Raw genomic sequence first — 10,733 nt, 5'->3', positions numbered from 1 at the left:
TGGGGACCGGGACCGGCTCGCGAGGATTCCCCTGCTGGTGGGGAACTCGCGACCCGCCGCCCGCGCCAACGAGCGCAGCGGGACCGAGGCCTTAGGCCCAACCCCCCCCCCCCCCTTGTCATTCAAGGGAGCTGCTTACTGCAGGGGAAACCCCAGATCAACCCTAACACTGCCTGCACATGGCTACACTAAGAAAAAAAAGACCCCTGACAGCAAGTCGTCATCAGGGCTATAGATCGCTAATCAGAATTGTCAGTGCCAGGGACGTTCAGAGCCAGCAAGCCGGTTAGAGAGGCATCACCAAAAGGGCAACGACCCCAGCGAGCGCTGAAAGTATTGCCGCCTACAGTAACTAGACTGCTATTCCAATAAGCAGACAGTGAAGTTGTTTAGAGAGGGTTTGCAGGTTGGATTCTGGATACCGTTTGTTGAGAAGGAAGGGGGTTCAAGCGGGGAAATCTAAAGGCTGGTTAGGGATCATTCAGCTATTGCCAAGAAGAACGTAACAAAGGAGGCGGCATTAGGAAAGATTGCAGGCCCATTCAAGGTCCAACTGCTGCAAGGGTTGAGAGTATCTCACAAAGGGGTGGTTCCTAAAATGGAGGTACCACCGCTGCTGAATAGAAGTCGGTTGTGTATTTAACTTTTCCTTTCGTCATGGAGGGTGAGTTGTTGGGCAATCATTTGACCAATCGGGAAGTGCTGTTCTGGTGTGACAAAAATGGGGTAGTTGAAGGTAGGCAGTCCATGGGTTGGCAGCATGGTCGCCTCCGATGGTAACGCTTTGAGAGATTTGGGACTGGGTTGTGTAAAGAGAAATACAGGCAAACCCCGCATTAACATACGCAATGGGACCGGAGCATGTATGTAAAGCGAAAATGTACTTAAAGTGAAGCACTACCTTTTTCCCACTTATCGATGCATGTACTGTACTACAATCGTCATATACGTGCATAACTGTTGTAAAGAACGCATGTGTAACAGGCTCTATAGTCTCCCCGCTTGCGCACAGCTTCGGTACAGGTAGGGAGCCGGTATTGCTGTTCAGGACGTGCCGACAGGCGCATGCGTGAGCTGCCATTTGCCTATTGAGTGAGATGTACTTACTCGCGAGTGTACTTAAAGTGAGTGTCCTTAAACCGGGGTATGCCTGTATTTGTTTTCAGGCAAGGCATGTCATAAGTGGAAAAAACAGTGATAGTGCACAGCTAATACCGTGATAATAGTGATGAAATTATATTATAATAGAGTGTATATATATATATATATAAACAATAGTGGTGACCTTATAGGTGTAGCTTCACTTTAAGTGTGTCTGCAGCCCTTCTTGAGAGGTGGCTCAGCACCCCGAGGACCTCGGAAGGCATGTCATAGACTTTACTAACAGTATTGCTAATTCATTCTCACAATTCAGGAGATTGGACCAGGAACGGCTTGGTGGAGTCAAATGTGCTGATCAGTGCTGTGGTACCTGGTGGCAAACCTATAATAGAGTTGATGCAGGCTTCAGTCGCTCCCGATGTGTGGGCTGCTTATGTTGCTGCCTGGAGCTGGGTGAGAGCATTGGCAATGTGGAGGCATTGGTGGTTTATATTTTGGATCTGTAGAGGTGGGGTTTGGCTGTCACGTCAGAGAAAAGGAAGCTAGGGGGCATATCCCATTTCCTTACATTGTTGGGCTTTGAGTTGCCACAAAAGCTTTTATAGTCCATAGGGCAGTTGCAGAGCTTAAGAGACTTTCGGCGAGCCAGGATGGTCAAAAACCCGTATCGCCGGAGTCTTAGAGGGTTTGGAGAAGGCTGTACTTTTGTATGCTGATCACTGTTCAAGGTAAGTTTGTTCAATGTGTTTTTTTTATCTAGCCTTTTTGCAGCAATGAGAATAGGTGAGTTAGTGTGCACTTCCAAGCGGGAAAGGTGGTGGTTTAGATAAGTAGGATAGTTTTCTGGCGGATAGCGTTGTGAACTCACTTGTTTGAATGGTCAAAAACAGACCAATTGGGTAGTGGGTATAGGTTTTGTTTAAACTGTTTGGGGGAGTAATACTTGCCCAGTGAGGAGGGTGAGAGGTTGTTCTTGGAGGTAAGGCCTGTAATAACTGAACTCTTCCTAATTCCTGCTCAGGGGGAACCGTTGTCTAGGTACCAGTTTCAGCCGGTGTGGTGCCTAGAGCATTTAGAACAGAGTGTTGATAGTTTTAGGACCTTTTATGTCTGGATAGATGCTGCAACTGAGACAGCTCGCTTGGGGCCCTGCAGTGATGTCATTTGACAGATAGACAGATGAGAATGAAATCGCTGTCGCAGCTACAGAATGTGTGTCTCTGAGTTTTGGGTGGTGTGTTTTACCTTGTTTATCTTGCACTTTGTGGTTCATGTATTAGATTCACTGGCTGCTATCTGGATAGTTGGAGACTCCTATGTGCCCTGGGCCTAAAAGAAGGCCGTGGTTTCCCCTTTACGGTGGAACTTGGGTTTCTAGGTTGGCCAGGCAATGTTTCTTTTTGATGGGGGAAGAGAATTGGTGTCAATTGTTACAGGAGGTGAAGTAACAACAATAACTAGTGAATTGCAGTGAATAAAAAAGGGGCCAGAATTGGATAGTTGTGCTGCAGTAACAGCAAGTATTGTCTGTGATTCAGAGTTAGAATGTAGGTCCCATTTGCAGCATGATTACCCCATGGCAGTAAAATACTAGCACAAGTACACAACAACCATTATGTGACCGTCCTGCACTTGCAAGAACATACAACACTATACAGCCCAGATGTGCGCCTGGCACGGCTATACTTTGTGGAACCGCCAGAGCCCCCTATTCATTTTGCCGTCTGGAAAAAAAAAGTTTCTCTTTATTCAAATGAATGGGAATAACATTCTCCCCAGCACGGGAAACATGTCTTCACAGCATATAGAAAAGGGCCCTGTGTGATTTAACAGAATGTAGCTGCTATGCTGGAACACATGCGATGGCTTTTACAATTGTTAACAGTGATCTCTGCAAATGTATAGTTACATGTGTTGCACCTTCAGTATAGACAAAAGGGGCAACATTGGTATATAGTAGAACAGGGGTGGCCAACTTAAGTCCTCAATGGCCACCAACAGGCCAGGTATTAAGGATATCTCTGCTTCGCCACAGGTGGCTCAATCAGTGGCTCAATCATTCTGACTGAGCCACTGACTGAGACAACTGTGCTGAAGCAGAGATATCCTTAAAACCTGACCTGGTGGTGGCCCTTGAAGACTGGAGTTGCCCCCCCCCCCCCCCCCCGGGTATAATACATTACATATGTGTAACAGTTGCTTGAACTTGAGATATGTTTATAGGGATCTGTGTTAGACATAAAGCAATGAACGTGTTTGGTTCTGATGCTGCTGGTGAAGGCACATTGGGAGTTTGTGATATATATTTTCTCAACCTGTTATTTCTTTATACATTTTTGTTGTCCAGAAAACCCCGGAGGTGAGAGTGATTCGGCCCTGACATTGGATATGTGTGATCTCATTGAACCTCTTCTGCTCTCATCTGTTGTGGACGTCCAAAATCAACAATATTATCCAAGCTCAGGAGACATCACCACCAGCAGCCGGGGGAAATCGAAACAGTACACAGAGGACATGCTAGCCAGCTTTTATTTCCTAGACCGTCGTCGAAGGCAGGCTCAAGTTGGTTATAATGTCAACTCATTTGGCTTACGTTTTGGCAAACGGGCAACTAAATTAAACTGGAACTCATTTGGGCTGCGTTTCGGCAGTAAGACGCATCTTTCTATCCCCATAAGTGCGCTGCATGAGTTATTCTGTTCTGAATAGTTCCAAGACTAGAAGCCCAGTTACGTCTCATTGTATGCAACCTATGTACAGTTAACATTTGGCAGTAGCTTGCATGTAACAACTATTTTCTCAGTCATGCATCATTATTTCCCATCAGTATATTTCCCAGATGCATGCACTCAATGCTTGTCAGTTGTTAAGACGCGTTACCTAGTAACCTAATTATAAAACGAGAGCCCTCGTGAGGAAGTGTGAGACGCTCTCTAAACTTCTCACAACAATGCTCATGAAAAAAATCCTTTTTAAAATGTACAGCACATCAGCAGATCTCTGTTTACTTGTGAAGCCAGGAGTGTGTAGAACGATTCTGCAAGTTGGTTAAAAAAACATTACCAATTGTTCAATCAACTGCTTCACTGCAGGAGAGTCCTGCATAGAATGGGTATAATAGTATCACATTAAATATAATCTTGTGGTCAGTGCAAAAATCTTTAAATAATGACCGTTTCCACGGCAACTGATTCAGGCACACATGCAACAATAAAAGCAAAGATAGCCGATATATCATCCCACCTGACCATATATTTTGCCTCACAAAAAGTACATCGTTGCAATGTTTGCTCTGGAGCATATGAAGAAGTTGTCTTCACGCGTTGCGGCAAATAACCTTTAAGTTACTCTGTGAAAAAGACCACTGAGTATTTGTTGCACATGTAATAGCTCTCCTGCGTGTCTCTGCTGCTTTCCAACTTCATCACATCATCTACTCAGACATTGTGGCCCATATTTGGTAAGTGGTGCTACACCATAAGACACCTTCCGATACCAGAAGTGAATGGGCCATAAAGGTGTCTTCCATTACTGTATGGTGTTGTATGGCATGGCACGCTTAGTAAGTATGGCCCAATGTGTTTTTGTGTCATTCACAATACAAAGTTCATATTGTATGTAGCATACGTAAGGTGACATAGTCGTGATGCACTGTGCTGTTACCACAATAAAGCGCTTTGTTTTTAAAGTTATTTATTGTATTTGAGTTTTACAGAAAGAAGTTTAAAAAAAATAGAACAAGACATTCATCCTGAAACGGGGAAATAGGTGGTTCACGAGTCACTTTCTTAAGTCAAGTTTTGAAGGTTATTAGTCTTCAGAATTTGACATCCCAGTCTTCAGTTAATAAAGTCAGATAGTATCATGTAAACTTGCCTCCAAATATATTTTTTTAGATAAGGTACGAACCAATGGCAGCATTCAACGGCGACACCGAATGCAGAATAAAGACTACGAACATTTGCTTGTGTTCATTTGAATGTATTTTCTAAGCACGTTATAACACTTCAGTGTCTTCATTAATGCAATTTCATGCATGTCGAATTGACTGTAAATCATTACAAATCAGGGGATTATGGTCTTGTAGTGGGACAATGCAAAAGAGCCGGTGTGAATGCTTGTATTCTGCTATTAGAGCTTTTTTTAAAGCTTGTCCACAGCTGATATATAATCTATGTTGAATATAAAAAAACAGTACCCATAGGCATTCCATTAACATACATAATATATACCATTTACCCTAGTGAAATCTGAAAAAAAAAACATGGCATCTAGAGTTATTCTAGTAATATATATATATATATATATATGGAGAAGATTTATCTTGGGAAGTGATTCTTCCATGAATACAGCAGCCCCCATCTCCTGCAATTACTATTGGTCGAAACAATTTATCTTGATTATATGGTCAATTTATTTTATTTTTTCCATCTACATTTTGCATCTATATTACGTGCTTAGCGCTGTTTTTTTTCTTTGTATATGTATGTATGTATATATATATATATATATATATATATATATATATATATATATATATATATATATATATATATATATAAAATTTATACAGATACTTAATTGAAAAAAAATCATAGTTTACATGGAATTGTTTTGCTACAAATTGAACTAGGATGATAAAACAAAGTAGCAATTACTACAGTCAATTGTCTGCTGAGAATGGATGGGACATATAAGAAAGTGTTGAGCACGGGTTGAGAAGACTCATATTTTTACCAACCATACACGCAGATATACAGGAAACCAGTTAGGTTTACATCTGCAAAGTCTTAGGGTAGAATTTACCAAGCTCCATTAAGGGATTAATGTGACACTACCCCCAGTTAGTCATGTATATTACCTTAACGTTACAAGCATAGCGTTAACTATAACAGACATTAGTCAAAATTAAATGCAAACGATATGCAAATGAGGCGTTATCATAGCCTCACCGATCCACTTAAGTCCGGTAAGGTTAACGCAGAATCTTAACGTTCCTTTATTAAAGTCATGGATCAACTTGTCGTTACTCCCATCCATACTCTGGAATAGTGATTTTGCAGTGTTTGGGTGGCTGGAACGCCACGGTTAAGGATGGTTTGCACTATTTTCATCTCCCCTTTTCTCCTTCTCTACTCCAGCAAATTATCTATTTTTGTGTCTGGATCGGAGTAACGCCAAGACGTACTTAACTTCACGTTACTAGAACATAACAAGACGCTATACTATAAATACAATCAGTTACGTTTGTGCTAATAAGATGTAGCACAGACATTTTATTGTAATTAGCTATGTAAATACTACATTAAGTCAGGAAACATAAAGTCCATTCCTGGTTTATGTAACGTCATGTTATGTTACCTGATTCCATGGAGTTTAGTGTATCTAGGCCTTCGCTCACATTAAGGCCTTCTAAAGTAAATTGGCCTTAAGCGGAGCTAAGGTTTGGCACCACTTCATTAATCTGGGTCTTAGTGTCCCTAAAAACCTGAAATAACCCCTTCACTAATGCAAACTGCTATAAAACATCTTCGGCCCAGATTGGCCAAAGCTGCGTTATTAACATAACGATGTTAAGTACTAACGGGTATTTTCAAAGCTCACTAATACAGTGCTAAGTGCTGCTTTTAGCCATAACAAGCCCTTGCGTTACTGTAATAGACGTTACTGCGAATGATATGCAAAAGAGCAACCTCTAGCAACACCTATCCAGGGCTCTGTTATAGTTAATGCAAGGATTTAATAATGCGTTATTAAGGTGGCGTTATTAAGGTGGCGTTACTCCAATCAAGACCCTGAACTATGGGTTTTGCTTTGAAAGAGAAAGACAGAGAAACCTATACACAAAAAGGACCATACCTGAGATACCTGGGAGATATGCTAATAGGAGTCATTAAAATATACTTTGCATATTCAATTAGCATATATCCCAGGTGTGCGACTTTCTGTGCATAGGTCTCTCTCCACGTGTCGTTTCAAGGTTGCTTTGAGGGGATATATACTGTACAGCACTTGGGACGCTAATAAAATAGAACCTCTCCTCTCTAACGGCTGTTCTTTTTGCATATCATTAGCTTTGTGCATTCACGTTAACCCCAAGGAACAGAGCGTTATGCGCCCTGACTTATCTTTGTGTATCTGGGCCTTAATTAGATACAGTATAGCTCCCCCAGACCGTTACGCTATGATTTAAGAAATCTATGTTCCTTGGCATGACTCTGATTCCTATGCAACATTATTTACTTCCTAAAATTCCAGAACCAGACTTGACTATGTATTTTGTGATAATGCCGTGAAGTGCTAGCACTGCTACCAGGGATGCAATGTTGACAAGGACTTGTACTATGCTTGGGATCTTGCTCAGTAATACTTGCTTTGCTGTAAAAAGTCAAAAAGGGGCAGGGGAATTCATCAGTTTTATATATGACTTTCTGTAGCATTTCCATTTGCTTCCCAGACAGTAGAAATGTGTGAATGTCATTAAATGTGTTTTGTAAATTTCTCTTAAATTTCATATTTTGCTGAATCTTTGCAAAAGGTCACAGTGCTCAACAGTTTTGGCAACTTTGAGCCCTTTCGCCAAAATGTTGTGAAAATGGCAGTATATAAGGGATCATGTGACCTCAATTTAGGGTTATGTGACCTTCAAATTAACTTGTAATGCAAATTTGTTTTTGAAGTTTGAACATTTTTTTAAACAACAAGGCACATTTTTTTCACAAACGTCAGTGAGAATTTCACACATCTCTAGCGGAGTTTAAAAAATATCCCATATTTGTGCAATTTTTTGCACTCTCTAAACAGATGATAAATAAGTCATATGAGTGGAAACAATACAAACTGGAATATTGGGAGAGAAAGGTGACATAAAAGGTCATGCTAAAGTAGAGTCAATCATTGAAAAAAACAGCATTTGCTGCTACAGGAAAAAAAAGTGACCTTGGGTAGGTCCTTCTAATGCAGACAAATACAACAATTTACAATACTCAACAATGCAAAGTGAAAAAAGGAAGCAAAACTATCGCAAGTAGAATGGTAAAAGTGTTAATTCTTTGGGCTGGGGATACACTGATCAAGTTAATGCAGGGAAAGGAATACTTAATCAGAATCATGTTTTGTAAATCTGTAGAGAAGGGATTCAGGTGTTCCCTGCTGCTCAGATAATTCAGGTACATAGTTTAAATAGCATCTAAAAGGTGTTTATGGAATCCACCCACAACTGGGTTGGACATAGGCCCCTATTTCATATGCTATGGTGTTTCTTCCCAGCGCTGGAGAAAAGTTCGGCTCCATTTAAAAGAATAGGATTAAAATATTCTTCAATAAAGGGAAGTCGTTTTACAGAATATTGATTAATTGTTGAATATATTGATTCGTATAAATATATATATAAAACTCAGCTCAGTTCCAAGAAATCTAATTACAAAGATTTATTTGCAGGCCTATGACAAAATAAGGACTAGATTCATTTTGTGATGGAAACATTTCTAGAAAACGTTAATATTAATAATAATGTATCACGCTGCATTCTTCTGTAGTAAGTAACAATATAAAGAGCATTGTCTATGAGACATCATCAAGTTCTCTAGAATTCCACATTTATTAATGCAGCCAATTTCATAACACCCATTAGCAATTAAAATCATTGTTTGTGACCTCCCTCCAAGTTCCAGTTAAATATATTTGCTTTCTCCTGAAGACTGAAGATGATTTTGCCGGAACATTATACTTACAGCACAATCTATGCTGTTTGCAGCAGAAAAATGAATTGTTCTGGGCACAATTTGGATGTGATTTAAATGAACCATGTATCTCAGTTGATAAGTAAAAGAAGTGGTGTATTAGCTGCCCTCAAAAAGCACAAAGAACACTAAAACAAATGTAAATCGCTTGCACTTAGATTGATGGTACTGTCTGATCTAGTCCAAGACACATGGGTTTATTTGGACTGAGCAGTTCAGCTGGTGTACAATTAAGTTTAGCTTTCTAGGCAATAGTGGGGGTAAGAACAGTTAGGAAGCTAGAATAAAGCACAGGCTGGTCTAAACTTGATTAATGGCATGTATAATACTTCATAGGTGATTGATACTTGATGGGCCAACAGAAAAATACTTACGGAGATAATTAAAATGTGTCAACCTTTCTTACACTTTAATGTTTGATTGATTTTAGAGATGTAAATATGTGCATGTATGTACAGGCTGTGGGTGTGTGGGGAGGTGTGTGTGGTGACACTAGGGCTGTGGGGATTCTTCAGAGATGAGCAGGGCCAAATGATCCAGAGCTCCAAGTTCTACAGGAAAAAAGACATTATATTCATTAAAACACAAATACAATAGTAATACTTTTTTTTTTAATCATGACAACCTATGAAAACAAATTAAAGGAGATCCACTTGTCAATGCATTTATTTCCACGTCGCCAGTTACAGGAAACGAGGGTGAAGTGAAACATTGGAGCTTGACTGCAATGTAATGAAATAGGTGGCATCACCTTTCAGGCGGAGGTAAGAGATGAACTCAAGGACAGTTTGAATGGTGTTTTCATCCAGAGAATTAAGCTGGTCGCCTACCAAAGAGCAGAAAGAAACTAGATACAGTAACTGGCAGTTTTTTTGCAACCACATAAAACGTAGTGCATGAGAAGCATCTACTACAACAGCACTGATTAGAACAAACTATATCATTCTGTTAATCATAACTTGTTCCTACTGTATACTACACAAAAGGTGGCACTGTATGCTCATTTGCATGTCATTACCCAGAATCCCTGGCTGTAGTGGAAGCACTGTATGCTGTGAGCTAATGAGGAAGAGCAGGGTTGCAGACCTGTCTGAGAAATGTGAATGTACTGATGTTTTTTATTTTATATACCTAAACTATATTGATATATGTCTGTTTGAAAGGTATTGTTGATCTTTTTCTGGATCGTCTATATCCAAAAATCCTATTGTTTCTGTTTCCTTTTTTTTCTTCTGCGGCGCACTTATACACTTGACACTGCACTTTGTCACTATATTCAGCATTCATATTAAGTCTAAGGTGACCCATATGCACTGAGATCAGTTCACTCCCTCTGGTCTGTACTTACCGTATGTATCTCTTCCAGTTTGGTAAAGGTCTTCTACTGCCTCCCTTTTCCCGGCCAGTCCTCCTTTGTCAGTCAGAGTCCGATGAGCATCTGCCCAAGACAAGAGACGGAAACAAAGATGTGTTCTACCACTTTGTATATACTAAACACCCATCTGCCAACAAAGCTACTACCTCTGACCAGCCTGAAGAATGGACTGCATGGTTTTAATGCCTGGCATCTGTGATAAACAGTTAAAATAAGGACAGAACATAGAACACAGACAGAGCCCAATGCTACTTCCAATGACACAAATACACAGTAAAGTACATATATATATAAGCAAAACATAGAGCGCACGCCCCTTAGTGTAAAACTGTAGCATTTAATGTTGGGGAAGGGTGGATGGAGGGATTAAAAACACTCACAAGGTAAAGGTATATATTAAGCAATATGTGATATATAATCACCACCAGGCATGTCCAAACTGCAGCAGGGAGTCCAAGATTCACTGGAATAGGTCATTCAAACAGCGCTGTCCCTCCGGTTCACTTGAAATCTTC

General features: G+C 40.4%; 1 protein-coding gene across 5 annotated transcripts in view; it reads right to left on the bottom strand.

Annotated features, from left to right (window-relative positions):
• Positions 1-8,092: 8,092 nt before the first annotated feature.
• Positions 8,093-10,733, bottom strand: part of LOC142497569 (galanin peptides-like) — an 83,857-nt gene continuing 81,216 nt past the window's right edge. For 4 of the 5 annotated variants that reach the window (XM_075605555.1, XM_075605556.1, XM_075605557.1 and 1 more), the window contains 2 exons: positions 10,192-10,281; positions 9,479-9,669 (listed from right to left, as the gene is read on the bottom strand). In XM_075605555.1, the coding sequence (XP_075461670.1) occupies positions 9,527-9,669; positions 10,192-10,281 (233 nt within the window). In that variant the 3' untranslated portion in view covers positions 9,479-9,526. Of the gene's footprint in view, positions 9,395-9,478; positions 9,670-10,191; positions 10,282-10,733 lie in introns of those variants that run through there. The other variant, XM_075605559.1, reaches the window with a different exon arrangement.

The sequence above is a fragment of the Ascaphus truei genome, chromosome 6 (assembly GCF_040206685.1).
Source record: "Ascaphus truei isolate aAscTru1 chromosome 6, aAscTru1.hap1, whole genome shotgun sequence".
Taxonomy (NCBI): domain Eukaryota; kingdom Metazoa; phylum Chordata; class Amphibia; order Anura; family Ascaphidae; genus Ascaphus; species Ascaphus truei.
The sequence above is the reverse complement of the archived record's forward strand: the minus strand, read 5'-3'. Positions and strand labels throughout refer to the sequence as shown.